The 15,536-nt window shown below is 29.9% G+C and overlaps 1 protein-coding gene and 1 long non-coding RNA gene across 5 annotated transcripts; both read left to right on the top strand.

Annotated features, from left to right (window-relative positions):
- Positions 1-4,146: 4,146 nt before the first annotated feature.
- Positions 4,147-5,395, top strand: LOC141044496 (uncharacterized). The gene is made up of 2 exons (XR_012216063.2): positions 4,147-4,376; positions 4,802-5,395. It is a non-coding gene; the product is annotated as an uncharacterized LOC141044496 (long non-coding RNA).
- Positions 5,396-11,773: 6,378 nt separating this feature from the next.
- LOC112272822 (uncharacterized) lies at positions 11,774-14,617 on the top strand. 4 transcript variants are annotated; one of them, XM_090244688.1, is made up of 4 exons: positions 11,774-12,126; positions 12,489-12,968; positions 13,086-13,169; positions 13,345-14,617. In XM_090244688.1, exons 2-4 carry the CDS (start codon positions 12,597-12,599, stop codon positions 14,287-14,289), a joined length of 1,401 nt encoding a protein of 466 aa, XP_090100814.1. In that variant the 5' UTR covers positions 11,774-12,126; positions 12,489-12,596; the 3' UTR covers positions 14,290-14,617. The 4 variants fall into 4 exon arrangements, with proteins under 4 accessions (XP_090100814.1, XP_024356728.1, XP_024356725.1 ...); XM_024500959.3 differs by having other exon boundaries at positions 11,988-12,126; positions 13,083-13,169; XM_024500960.3 differs by having other exon boundaries at positions 11,774-12,968.
- The last annotated feature ends 919 nt before the right edge of the window (positions 14,618-15,536 follow it).

The raw sequence follows: 15,536 nt of genomic DNA, 5'->3' as shown, positions 1-15,536 counted from the left end.
TAACTAATTCAACAAAAAAATATCAATATGTTTTCACATACACACAATATTTTAAAAGTTTTTTTTAAAAGAATAGACGTGCATGTGTATAGAATATCATCTAAATTATATATATATATATATATATATATATATATATATATAGAAAATAGACTTATAATTTTTAGTACCTAAATTATCTGTACAAGTATTTTTTTTATGTCTATAAAATATTCAAAACATATGTTTTAGAAATAAATATAACATGCATATTTTTTCATATTTTAATTGATAAATATGATTGATTTTAAAAAATTGAATTAAATCAAATTACAGTTTAAAGTATGTTTTTTTGTTTCTTAATCATATTATCTGCATATTTTCATATCTGACTTATACAATAGTAACTTGGAAGATAAACTCAAAAGAAGCATAATTAGTATAAAGCAACAAGTTAGAATATATTGAAAAGAAAATAATTATAATTTTAAAATGTACATATAAAATCTAGAAATACATATTAATTAACTTGTATATATATATATATATATATATAATGTGTGTGTGTTTGTGTGTGTGTTTTTTAATTGGAACATTTTTGTATCTCATAAACTTATTTGTTTTTATCCTAAAATAAGGTTTGAAAGTAACTCAAACTTCATTTAATGACATTAACATGGCTCTATCTACATTCAATAAACATTAAAATGAAGTCTAAATACTTATGTGTTTTAGAAATTATGAATTCAAAATATTAGGTTGATACGTAAAGGAAAATATTTTTGCGGTTTTAATAATCTGTTGCATTGGACAATGTTAGATAAGTAAAAACAGCTCCTTCGTTACAATCAAAAAAAAATTATATCATTTTATGATTCTTTAATATTGAAAATTTAATTAAATTAAATACTGCATCAAATTATACATTTATACCTCTATTTTTTAATATAAAATTTTATTTTGATAGACACAATGTATAGTAACTTTACCAACCTGTTCCAAATAAACATTAAAATTATGATTTTTTTGTGTTTTTTGGTTTTTCTTTTTATGAATCAATGAAGAAATGTAAGGTTGATAAAGATAAATTTTGACTTATAACTAGATTTTTTTTATCTACTGCAAATATCAACTATGAAAATTATACTCTATTATTGGTGCTTTTAACAACATGTTAAGATGATTTGAGTTGGTATTAAAGAAAAAAGTTTATTTCTTAGGTTCTTCTATAAATCTATTACTTAAAATAGAATTTAAATATATATATATATATTACTAATAATTATTACTTATATATTATTTAAAAATTTATCCAATGTTTATTTGTGATTATTATTTAACCTACGATTTATTTTATGGAATTGATTTTTTTTTTTGTTTTTGATGTGTGTTTTTGACACAATATGATAATTGATTGTGTAAAATACCCTGCATATGATTGGGCACACATTCTATCAATCCATCCCATTCTGTGTTATTCGTATTTAGATGAGTTGATTTAATAGAAGAGTGAGTCAATTTAACAATTTCTTTAATTTGAACATACTTTTATTACTACCACGATTTTATTGAGAGTATTATTTTTTAAATATTGAATTTTTTTCTTTCTTAAATTTAAAATTCTATAATAGAATTACAAAAGAACAATTATACCAATGATTTGTTTTATTTTATTTTTATATTCTAATCCTTTTTAGAGTAAAAATAATCTACAATAATAAGTATTGCATGATAATTTAAAGAAATTATATATAAACTTTTTATCACATTAATAAAAATATAAGTCTGAAATCATTTTACATTTTGTTAGAACTATTAAATAATTTATCTTTTTTAGATTTTACCTCATATATATATATATATACATATATATATATATATATATATATATATATATGAACAATATTGTTTATTTTTAATTCTTAAGAAAGTTAAAAATATTTTTTCAAATAAAAAATTATTTAAATTTAACTCTAAAAAATCTTTTTATGTTAGTTAATTTTAAGGAAACACAACTTAATTTTTCAAAAGATGAATTTTAAATGTTGATACAAATAAAGAAGTTCATTTAGTTATCAAGTTTCTTTTTTTCTTTTTTTCTTTTGTATGAAATATACGATTCTCTTAGAATTTTACAAAGTAAATTTAAAATTCAAAATACATGAAAAAAGTGTGATCTATAATTTTATTTATTTTAAAATAATTTTTGATATAAAAATTGAATATAAATAAATTCCTTTGAGATAGATATTTCTTGCAATATATTGTATTTCTTAAAAACAATGACCATGCTTTTTACACCAGTTTTATTTATATGCGTTTTCATTCGAATTATGTTAATTTTCATTATTTGTAATTTATTTTAGACTATTTTCTAATAATAAATTACTACAATACCATAAATAAACGAGACTTCATTGTATAACTGACTAAAACAACTTAAATTAGAATCTCAAAAACGTCGATTATTCTAATGTATACAATAGCTATTATTACTAGTTTGTAAATATCAAATTTTATAGATTCTAGATTTCTTTGCATCAAATAATGAAATTTTAAAAATACATTCAATTAAATATTATTTTAGCATGAATCATTACTTAGTAAATATTCAGTTTATCAAAAATTTCATTAACTTTTCCAGTTCTCCATGACATTTTATTTCAGTTTTGTTCTAAAATACAATATTTTATATAATATTTACTTACATTTTTTAATAGCAAGTCAATCATAATAAACTAGAGGATCCTTTAGTATTTAAAAAGTCACTAGGATTTATTAGCAATAAAATGCAAAAACTTTCAAATGTTCTTCAATGAGTGCTAAATATTACTTATATTGATTGTACATATTAATTAGAATATTTTAAAGTAAATACTTTTAAAATTATCTTAAAGAATTTTTAAGACCTATTTTTATAATTTGTACACTTTTACATAATTTTTCTGTTTAATTTTTTTTATTAATGGATTAAAAATATATTTTTGTACTTACCAATATCTTTCTTTCTTCTTGCATATAAATTAAGAAAAACTCTTTCTCACAGTTATCATAATTATGAAAAGATGGTGAACTGTTTTTAGAATAATTAACCAAGATATATTCATTTTCAATATAAAATCATTGATTTAAATTTTAATGTATATTAATGATTTAGGTTTATATTTATTAAAAAATAGTAATCTTCCTTTAATGCTTTAATAACAAGCCTCAGAATTAATAGAATACCAACCACCATGCAAAACTCCCACAAAAAAATATTTGTGTTAAACCTTAACCAACAAGCATTTTAAGGCTAACATTATAATTTACAAAAAACTTGCTCAACAAACTTGACAAATACTCTCCCAAATCCCATACAATCAAATAAAAGCAAAAATAAAACCAACTCTTCAACACAACCAAACCCACACAACTGATTAGATAAACATGTGCGACCAAAATATCTCTCGGCATTTGTACTCCATGAACACTAAAAATAAACACACAAATAAAACAAAAGATAAAGCAATAGCTACAAAATGGATAAGAATTGTTGAAACAATCTCACAAACATGGAAACCTCGAAAGAGCAAATTAACGAATAAACGGACAAGGAACGAACGAAATAGCGAAGGAAGGAAGGAGCGAGCGAGGGAGCGTGGAGAAAGAAGCAATAGTGTTGCGGAATCGAAGAAGTAGAAGGGGTGAAATGCTTTATTTTGTAGAAATGCGGATTGTTTCGATATATGCGCAGTGGGATTCATAGTTGTGGATTTCAAGGAAGTCATCGATTTCAGCCCCCCCCCCCCCCTGCCTGGTTCCAGTTCTTCGAACTTATCCACAGATCTGTGGAGGATATGCTAGATCTGTCTGCTGCGATGCAGTGGGAATATTAAAAAAGAACAAAAGCAATAACAGAACCAGAAGGAGAATCAAACACATGTAAGTGAGGGGGGTGGGTGGGGGGTTGGGATTGTGCTGGTGGAGCCATGAATCAACCGACCATGACGACAGGACAACACCACCGCACCACCACCACCATCTTTCCACTCCCCCCCCCTGCTTGCTTCCCTCCTCAGTCGTCGCCATTGACCGTTGCGCTGGATGACCAGCCAGCCTCCAGCGTCGAAGAGCGTCCGACGGTTTCATTGGCGTTTGGTGGGTGAGGGTTGCGTCTGTTGGGCGCCGAGGGTTCGCTCCTGTAGAGAGCCCTGAAGCTAATTGGTACAGACCGCTTCCGACTGAATCCACTGGCAGGGAAGGGAAGGAGGGAGTTGCTGTGCGTGGGCTTCGAAACTGTGCGCAATCTCTCTGAATAGTGGATTCAAACAAGAGCCAGCGCCTCCTCTGCCCTTTCCCTTCCGCCACTGGGAATGGGATGGGAGGCAAACAACCCCTTTTCCTGGATGCTCTCGGTCTGTCTCTCCCTCGATCTCTCTCTCACTCTCTCGCTCTCTCTCACTCTCTCTCGCATCATCGGGGCTTCTTGTGGGCCACGGCGCTACCTGCATATTCTCTTCGTCTCTGACGTTGGGGCTTAGCGGAGGAGCTTGGCAGCATCCTTGCCACCCCTTCCATCCATCCATCCATCCATCCCTCCCTTCAATTTTAAAAAAAAAACGCAATTTTTTGATGTTTTTAAAGATTAGTAGTTGTGCTTGAAGTGGTTCAAATTTCTAACAAAAAAATTTCTAGGTCGTGCGTCTTAAGAAAATTCTCTAAGTTTGGTTTTTCTTAAAATCAGTCTTTTTTTATAATTACATATAATCTTTCATAAATTTATTTATTTCAAAAATATAATCTTTATTTAAAACTTAATAGAATTCTTTTATGTCATTAGTTGTGCAACATTGGGCTTTATAAAGGAATACGACTGTTTTTGAAAAGGTGAGACTTTATTTTGTTACAATTAAGCATTATTTAAGAAATTATATTAAGATATTTAGAAAAAAGAATTAGTATTAAAAATATTAAGAAAATCTGTTGGTTTTGCCACTTGAATTGAACCATGTGTTGGATCATTAAAAGAACATCTTGTATCATACACTTGTGAAATATATATATATATATATAATTCCAAAAAGGAATTAATCAAATTATACTTATCAGATCTAAATTATAAATGTGGCAACTTGGTAGCTTTGAAATTTTACATATCACAAAATATATATGTAAAATTGGTTGCTAACAACAAGTTCTTATTTTCTACTAGAACTATGCACATCCATAGATAATATTCAAATGGATGACAAAAAATCTCTCATCTATTTTTTTCCTTTTAAAAAACGTATTGTTCACATAGGATATAGATATATATTTTTTTAGTATGATTTTGAAGTTTTTTCTTAAATTAATTTCAAGTGGTAAAGCAACATTCATTTATATTCAATCTTCTAGTACACTTGTACTAAGCTTCAATATTTAGATGTGAAAATTACTAGTTAATAAAAATGGTTAATCAACTTTCAGTCTTAATCATTCAAAATCTCAAATATTTTGAGTTGTTCTGTTGTCAATTTCTTGTAAATTTTATTTTAATGAAATATTCTTTTACTGCAATTTACAAATTTTAACATTATGATCTAACTATAACTCAAAATTGACCACTTTTTATTTTTTATTAGTTTTATTAACTTGGCTAAAAATTACACAAACTCCAATCCTAATAATAATCATGAGTCATTTTTAAAAAAACATTATCACGTTTTTTTCATTTATAATTTAAATTTAATTTATAATTTTCAAAGCTTACCAAAAATAAGATCTATCCAAAACATAACATTTAATTGTTTATTTATTTGTATAGTATGTCATTGATATCCGAGATTAATTTTAAAAAATCTTTGTCTCACTTGCATTGTCAGCACAGAATATCAAAATTAAATTCAAATAATTAAGATAGCCTTTTTTTATAAATTTAAAACATGAAAGGTGTTGGAAATAAGTTTTGGTATACTGCTGTTGCTAAATTCATTTACGTAATTATATATATATATATATATATATATGTGTGTGTGTGTGTGTGTGTGTGTGTATTACATCTGTTGTTTTCCATTTCAAAATGAATCACATATATTTTAAAACATGTTTAAAATGTTCAAGTTTCTTTTAAATACAAAACCAAAAATCAATTCCAAGTTTAACATAGAAAATTAATATATTTGTGTTAGTTTAAGAAAATACAAGTCAAGCTCTAACTTAGTTGCTTAGCATTAAGAAGGATTTCAGAAATTGAACCTACCACATCTATCTACTATGTTATAAAACATTACATTGTGGTTTTACTCCATTCTCACTTGCTACAAAGAAAAGAATACCTAAGAATGAAAAAATATATATATACAGGAATTTTAAAAAAATCCTCAAATATTATATAAGCTATATACAATGTAGTAAAGAAATATTTATACAACACAGTTACAAGGAGAATATGAGATTGAATTCTTTGTGGGATAGTTTTCTTACATTAATTTTTACTATTGTAAAAAGAAGCCTTGTATTAATTTTTTCTTAATTCATGCAACATACATGTTTTTTATTATTGATATTTATTATTATTATTATTATTATTATTATAATCTTAAAAAAAATTAATCCAAAGAAGCAGAAGGTTAATATTTTCAGACGTGATCTCTTTGTAGAATAAACATGCATGTTTTAGTGTATAAGAGCATTCTTTTATTACTTAAATTGAAAATATATTCAATTTTTATTTGTCTTAAAATTATGAATTTCTTTTTGTAAATTTGTAAATTTAATTTAAAAAAATTAGATGATGTGGATTTTTTAAAGACATTACATAGAATCAAATAACATTATACTTTTAAAATGATATTTTGTAAAATCAATTTGAATATTCTATACTTTTGTAAAATGATACAAATCATCGGACTAAAAATATTTTAAAAATTTACATAAAAAACATTTAAAAAAAATATCTTAGTTTTTATATGTAAGACCAGAGAATCATAGAAATAATAAAATTTGTAAATATATATGCATTACTTTTCAAGAATGTAAAAACATTTCTACTATTGCATTTAAGTACATGAAAATAAATAAATAAATATTTTTCAAGAAATTACTAGTAATAAACCTTGGAATATAAAAATCCATTAATTTTTTTCCACCTATTGAATAAAATTCAAAAACATTAAAAATAAGGCAAATTTTTTGATGGTGGATAGAATCCAAGTATTATAACTTGTCACATAATGAATTAATAAAATCCAAAATATAATAAAAAAATTATGAAATTTTTATAAATATAACAACTCCACAAAATATTTAAAAAATAAGATTTCTTTATTTAATTATTAAATAGTTCTCAATTTTTTAAGATTTTTAAGATTTCTTTATTTAATCCTTAAATAGATTTAATATATAAGTAAAATATAATACGATTTGGATATAAATTATTTTATAGTTTTGTTATTTTATTAAATATAATTTATATTTAAAAGAATAAATCCCAATGTTTAACTCATATATGTATATGTATGTATATATATATATATATATATGTATGTATATATATATATATATATATATACTTACATGCATATACATAGAAAGGAACATTACATGTTAAATATTATGTGACAAATTAATATGAGAAGATAATTTTTTTGTTTAAAGACTTGTTTTTGAAAATATAAAACAAACATCTTCATTTCTTAAGGTAGTTTTTTGTGAAAAAAGGGAAATAAAGGGAAAAAAATAAAAAAATAAAAACTCAAGATTTATTATTTTTTGTTCGAGAATATGTAACTGTTTTTAGACATGATCTTTGTACTTAAATTAAGTTGCACCAACAAATTTATGTTTTGTAAAAAGCTAAAAAGAATAAATAATATGCACATCATCTTCAAAATAATTATAATCTATATATTTTTAAATATTACACAAGAAGAATAGTGTGTGTATATATATATATATATATATATATATGTATATATATAGTATATTTAAAAATATTTATAGATTTTATTTTGGAATACGTAATCTTCTTAAAGAATGTGCATCATTAATTGCATGCATCACACCAAAATCTTTACAAACAACTACAGAACAAAAGTTTAATCATAGCTAATTCTGAAACTTAAAGAATTAGATTTTTTTTGAAAGATTTTTTCTACAAAATAAAAACTAAACCATATTTTACCTAATCAAGGTTATATAAGATAATTTATGAAATTTAAAGGTAATTTTATTTATAAAAGTATAAATTTAAGTTTTTTTAAAAAATATTTATAATGAAACTTTTATTCTTTTTCCTATTTGAATGAGAATAAATTTAGTTAAAAAATAAAAGCTCTCTCATTGCGATTTACAAAAAATTAATAAAATATTAAATCAACACTTGTTTATTACTTCCTGCAAAGATACTTCTAATAAGATCACATTATATTAAAGAATTAATTTTGTATTCATAACGAACAGATATTATTTAAATACATATAAGTATTACTTAAAGTTAATGCATGTCTTTAAACTATTGGTTACATAAATATGGATACCCATATGTATCCATATAAAAAGATATGAATTTTTAATATATTGTAATAATTCTTAATGTATAAAAATTACTACCAATTACCTTTAAGTAAAAAATAACAATTACCACTGATGTAAGCTTTTATAAATATGTTTTTCATCAAAATAAAATTTATTAATAATTTTAAATTTAAAATAACGTGATTGATTGCTAAAATTTAGTTTTCATATTATTTATGATAATAACATCTATTTAAATATTGTGTCCTTTGGTTGCTTTTAAAAAAGAGTAACATATTTTATAGGATATTTTATATGATACTATTAAATATTTCGAGAAATATAATTTATTATTTTAAGAAAAAAATATAAAAATTAAAAATATATTAAAAAACATGGCTAAGTTAGATTTAGATTTTTTTTTATGTCAATAAAAAAATTAATAATTTAATTATTTATTTCAAACTGCTTATTTAAAGCCTAATCTTTCATTCTAAACGGTTTGACAGTAGAACTAAAATAATTACTTTAAAAAAAAAATCAAAGTTCTAATTAATAAAGCTTTAGGTCTGCATGGAATTAGAACCAAAAAACTAAATAACTTTTGTTATATTGTGAGGTATACTTGTTTTCATCTAATTAAAAATAAATAAGTCTTTAACAAGCAATATATTTTCGAAGCTACAATGTAGAATATAAGTTTTAATAAAAAGAAAAGAAAAAGAATATATATATATATATATATATATATATATATAATATTTATTCTACAGAACTTCAAATTAGAATATACTCAAAACTCTGTAAATTCATTGATCCAAATCACAAATTTTATAAAATAACTAATTTTAGACAATATAATACTATTTTATGAATCTACTAACTAAAATTACCATGTAAAGTTATTTTTCACAAACAAAATTTAGAATTTTTTAAAACTTATAATTATATCCTATAAGATTTATTTTTAAATCCATAGAGGCTTTTAGTATTTGCCTTGAATTTATCAAAATTAATTGATTTTTTTTTTGATGCTAAATATAAATTAAGCATCAATAGGTTTGTTTTCTCAAAGCACCTAATTCAACAAGGTAGTGAGTTATTTGTCATCTTTTTTAATTCTTTATTAAATTTCAAACTTAAAAGAACAAAATCTATTGATTTTTCACTTGATAAATATGTTGTTTAAAAAGACCTAAGATCAATTTGTAAAAATTAACTACTTCATAATATTCTTAAATTTCTTAATTTTCATTGATTAATATTTACTAATATAATTGACTCAAAATTTTAAGCTAAGCTTTGATTATAGCTCTCTTTTTGCCTAGGCCTTACCTCTTTAATGGTTGATAGTTTTTTTATTTAAAAAATATAAAGTAATTAAAATATTGATGTCCTATTAGACTTAATTTAACTAAAAATATATTTAAATTAAGCCATATCATTCTAATTCCTATTCTCTAATTTATGTTGGTCAAGAACAGATCTTTTAAATCATAAATTCTACAAAGCAATTGAGTAGGATGTTTTTATGGATAGGACAAAAAATTGATACCAAAATATGAATTATTTACAAAATTACAAGTCAATGTATGCAAATTAGTAACTTAAATGTATTTGATCTTAAGAAAAATTTAAATACTTTGGTAGTCCAACAGATGCTCAAAGCTATTAATCTAAATAATTTTCTTACTTAATATTAATTTTTTAAACTTAAATTATTCAATATTTCAAGAGATTAAAAAAATAGGATCTAAATATGCATTGGATAAAAATATCCTCTTAATAACTTTCTACACAATCAAAGGTCAAAAAAATATGATTAAAGCTTTAAAATGAATGATATAAAAATACATATATGATTAATACTCTATTTCTATAATAAAATCAGCCCAAATTTTAATTGCATAAAAAACCACTATTTTAAGACTCATTACTATTTGTTTCTATAAGGTTAATACATACAATGTCATTAGTATAATTAATTTGAAAGTTTATTTAAAAAGATGTAGCTACTACTAAGTTTAATCTTCTTCCATTAAAAAAACATATGTAAAATATATTATATTCTGGCAAACCTCTTTAAAATAAAAAAATCTAATTTAAAAAAATTAAAGTTAAATATTAGGTGGTATCAATAAATTTCTATTAATTAAAAAACATTCCTTGATTATAAATTCTTAAGGAAAAGAACATGAAGAAAAATAAAAATATTATTTTCTATAGATTAGAATATTTTTTATAATACATATTTTGCTAGTAAAACATCCTCCATACTAGAAAAATACTATGTTTTGATAAGTTGATTAAGTTTTATAGGATTCTAGATTTAATAAATTAATAAATTATTTATTTGAAGATTAGTATTTGGAGATGATTCTGTTTGTATCTTTGATATAAATGCATTATGGACTTTTCTTATTTTATGCAAGTATAAAAATGAAATTTAATTATTTTGGCTTTGATTACTTGAGGTTCAACTCTAATTGTAGCAACATTGTACTACAACCAATATTTTTCTATTCTACTCTAGTTTTAATTTTTCTTTGAGCCATAGCATTCTCACTCTGAAAAACCTATCAAACTGTCATTGTCTCTTTGAAGTACATTTTCCGTGATGAATCCACATTTCTAATAATATAAAAAATAAAAAAATGAAAACAGTCTAACCAATTTTATTGATCAAACAATAAAATATAATTAAAAAATTCACTTTTTTTAAGTCATTATAAAAAAACCACTACTACTACTACTGCTACAAACATATCATTTGAAAATAATTTGGCAAAAACTAGTGTAGCCTTATCTAATGTAGCAACTACCTAAAAAGACCAATTTACAAAAATAAAACCAAAACTTTCTAATTATTTAAACTACTTGAGCTATTTAAAATAAGAAGATAAATTTTTTTCAAAATTAAATTATATGTAATTTTTTGTTGTTGTTGTTGTTGTTGTTTCTTTTTTTTTTTTTTTTCTTTTTTTTCATCAAGTCGCTGCCCGCGTAGACAAGGAAAGTGTCAAGAGCTGCCCGACTCCGGCGTCGACAGTCCCTCGGCCGCCCCATCCGAAATGATGACGTGGACAAGCCCCCCCCCGCCCCGCCAGCCCGGTGCCGTCTCCGACACAACACCCGCGCTTCACCAAGCCCATCACCGTCCTTGTGACCCCATCACCGCGCCCTCTCCCGCGCAATGACCAATGCCATCGCTGCTGCGTCGCGTGGCGTGGCGAAGGAGCCCGACGCAGATTCTCCGTGGCACCCACTTTTTTCTTATTTCATCTCCCCCACTCCTTCCCTTTCTGTGCACACACCACCACTGTGGTCGTCGTCGTCGCTCGCTCCCTCCCTCTCCCTCTCTCATAGACGCTCTTCTCCTCGCGTTTTGCTGCATGGACTTGCATGCGAATGATCAGCCTCATCGCCTCAGCTCTTTCCAAGCTTCCCCTCTCGCTCTGACATGATTTAGCTCCTCCTGCGATTTGTTGCGCTTTTTGACGAGTATGTAGGATTCGGGAATGCTGGTAGAGATTGAATGTTGGCAGTAGTGGTGACTTGATTGTGGGTGGAATTTGGGCCCCTGTGCGCTCCGGGGAGCTGAGGACTGCGATGAGGAAATAAGTTTGGGTCGTGGGCGATTCGTGCACCATGGGATGAACAAAGTTTCGTGTGAGTGTGTGTGTGCGCGCGCGCGCGTGACTTGAGTTTGAAAGATTTGTTTCGGTGATTGTGGAGGGAGATCTCGTCGCGATTGGTAATGCTTGCTAGCTGTGTTCTTCATTTGTGCATCAATCAGAGGGATCGAATTAGGATTTGAGTGAGGGACGGTTGGTTTGAATTTACCCTTTGCCAAAGAAGTGGCGATGCGGTGAGCACTTTAGAAATATAATGACACTGGTTTTCTGGAGAATTCCATTTGAGTGTAGTTGCAACAGAGAGTAGGAAACGCTAAGTTTGGCAGGAAATCCTAAATCGTATCGGAATCAGGCTAGCTGCTACAAGATTGAATCTAGACATTGTGTATGATGCAGACGGAAATTGGAAACAAATTCGTGAGGTTAGCAAGGAATTCGCAGACACATCTGAACGAGTAAGGAACATGAGGGCCTGAGAAGACAAAAGGAGAGTGAAGAGCCAGGATGCAGGGGATGAACAAGCGAAGTTCGAAGACGCCGACGCCATCGCCACACAGAATGCGTGTGAAGCGGGCCATCATGAGCATACGAACCCCTACAATGGCCATGCCCAGCTGGAAGGTTTTCGACAACCATTTGTATGATGGTAAAGCCAAGGCTAGTAGCAAACAACCTCCAGCGTCGGCACGGAAACTTGCGGCAACGATATGGAACCTTCAAGACCTTCCTCTTCCTGCTTGCCTTCCTGCCTGCCTCAACAGTCCCAACTGGGGCACTCAAGCATATCAAACAGGCGTTACGGACAGTCCGTTCTCTCAGCCCGACTACGTATTCACTCCAGAGACCGTCAAGACAAGCAAACCTCGCCCTGGGAAGGTTTGTTGCACGCAATCGCTACTGCGATTACCCAAGTGTTCCATTGAAAGTTTGTCTGAGGGATTCCACTGTCTTGGTTGAGAATTCACATTGATGTCGTTGGGTTTGTTACAGCAGAATGGTACAAATGGGAGCCTTCAGAGTCTGCTGCAAAAAAGCGGCTTGGAGCCTGATGACAAGACTGCACGTAGTTCCACTCCGGTAATTTACCTTGAGGGATCATCTCTAATTCGGTGAATAGGTTGGTTGAGCAATCCGTCTGCGTTGAACGGTTTTATGTTCACTTGCATCTGCCGAATCCATTTTATCTTATCAAGCTCAAATGGGAGGAGGATTTATGGGGACTTTGAATTCTGAAGGTCTGTTTGGTACTCAGGTTGACAGGGAGAGACACATACCATGTCATTCCTTCACTAATCCATGGAAGGGCGAGGGTGAGGATGTGCTCAATGTGACCAGCACAATGTCACAGGAGCTTTTGAGAGTCTTCAATCAAATACGCCTGCTGGAGGAGCAGCACAACTCCAGCCTTCATCTGACGAGTACGTTGCAAACAGAGCTAATGGAAGCCAACGCTCGATTAAAAGAGCTCGAACACCCTCACAAACTAGCGCGACGAGAGGCACGACGAGACGCACAACGAGAGGTCGAAGAGTTAACGAGGAAATTCTCTAATGAGAAGATGGCCTGGAAAGCGAAAGAGGACAAGTTCAAAGCTATGATACAGTCTATGAAGACGGAATTGGACGACGAGCGGACGGCAAGGCAGAAGGTCGAAAGTAACAACCACAAATTGACGAAGGAGCTCATAGAGGCGAAAGCGGCGACCGAAACCGCTCTCCTAGAGCTCGAGAGTGAACGCCAGAGCAGGCAGCACATAGAGGCTATGTGCAACGACCTAGCCCACGAGAACGAAGACGACAAGGCGGTTGTGGAGGAAATGAAGCGCGAGTCACAGCGAGTACGGGAGGCCCTTGAGGAGGAGCGGCGCATGTTGCAGATAACTGACGGCTGGCGAGAGCAGAGTGTGCGCATGAGATTCAGTGAAGCAAAACTAGCACTTGAAGAGAAGAGTGCCGCTTTGGACCACATGCGGATCCAACTGGAATCCTTCTTGCGAGCCACGCAAAATGGCAACACCGCCACCTTGAGAGATGCCCAAGTTTTGCACAATGTCATCACCACCTTCCACCATAACCACTCCCTCTTCTCCTTTCCCCCCAGCCCTGAATGCATGGATGATGCTGCTCTTGAAGGGGATCCGAGCCAGGAAAAACGAGAACATGAACGCGACATGTTCTACTATCGAGAATGTACATAGCGTGATTAATTAAGGATTAGGTTGTACAGATGCACTGCTAAGGAGGTGATGTAATTACGTTGAGATTGAGATTCCAACCATATTTCCGGTAGAGATCGTTTTCCAGTTCGTATGAGACAGCAAAAACGTGTTTTCTGTCGAGGTTCACATGCTAGCCAGTCACGATATGTTGTACACTGACTCCTGAAACCGAAATTGTCCAGATTTCTAACATCCCTTTTAGAAGCGAAGTCAGGTAATATCAATCTAAAACCTCCAGGATTGTGAAGTAATATGCAGCCAACGTGGTGTTGAATCTTTATAAGAAAAAAGAAAAAAGATTTAAACAGGTTGACACTGTTGAAGATCGCAGAGCGAGACCTCTCTCATGCAGATTCACGTAGCTGAAAGGCTGAGTGGACAAAACTTAACGGCAATTTTTGTGTTCGCATGACCTGAGTTTGTATTGCATCCAGTGCACACATTCATCTACCAGATTGTGATCAGCACTCCACCTTCAGACAGTATTCGGGTCATCATTCTTACCGAAAAGCCCTCGCATCTGGGCAGGACCTTGATCATGAATGAATTCTCGTCATATTTCCTCCAACTGCCTTGCGTGGAGACTTTCCACTGAACAGATAGGGTTTTGAAAATTTGCAGTGTCTGTAAATGATGAGATGGTGTCCTCCCCTGAGACCAAACCTAGCCGAATTCTAATTATTTGGGATGATTGTGGCAATAAAATAAAATGAAGTAATCAAAAACCCCTAAGCTGATTATCTAATACATTGTCTTATCTGGTCCATCCTCGATAGGAATACCAACTTTGGTTGGAGGTGCTAGTGGAGTAGTGATTAGAAAACTCGATGACAACTACGATTCCCCCTCCAAAATTGTTGAAAGCCTGTAGGAGCAAGGCGTAAAAACGGAAATTCCTAAACATTCTTTAGTAAACGACAAAGTTCGAATTCTGCATGCTCATCAACAAATATGAGAAGGGTAAAACCTGAACTGCAACACAATAACTCAGGTTGGATACAACGTGGGTGTTAATAGTAGTATCGATAACACAATAGCAGGTTGCATACAACTTGAAAAACCCACGTATTTGAATATTGACCGTCACATTTTGCAGAGCCTTGAAATATAGCTCTGCTAGTGGTACTGCGTTCTGTAATTGGAGGAGTCGTAGAACCTGGCCTAGCAAAATCAGTGAGAAGCTTCGCATGCGTGCTGAACAACCACTACTCACACCCTGCTTACAT

Source organism: Physcomitrium patens, chromosome 19, assembly GCF_059467195.1.
Source record: "Physcomitrium patens ecotype Gransden chromosome 19, ASM5946719v1, whole genome shotgun sequence".
Classification (NCBI taxonomy): domain Eukaryota; kingdom Viridiplantae; phylum Streptophyta; class Bryopsida; order Funariales; family Funariaceae; genus Physcomitrium; species Physcomitrium patens.
This window is presented reverse-complemented; position numbering and strand designations above follow the sequence as displayed.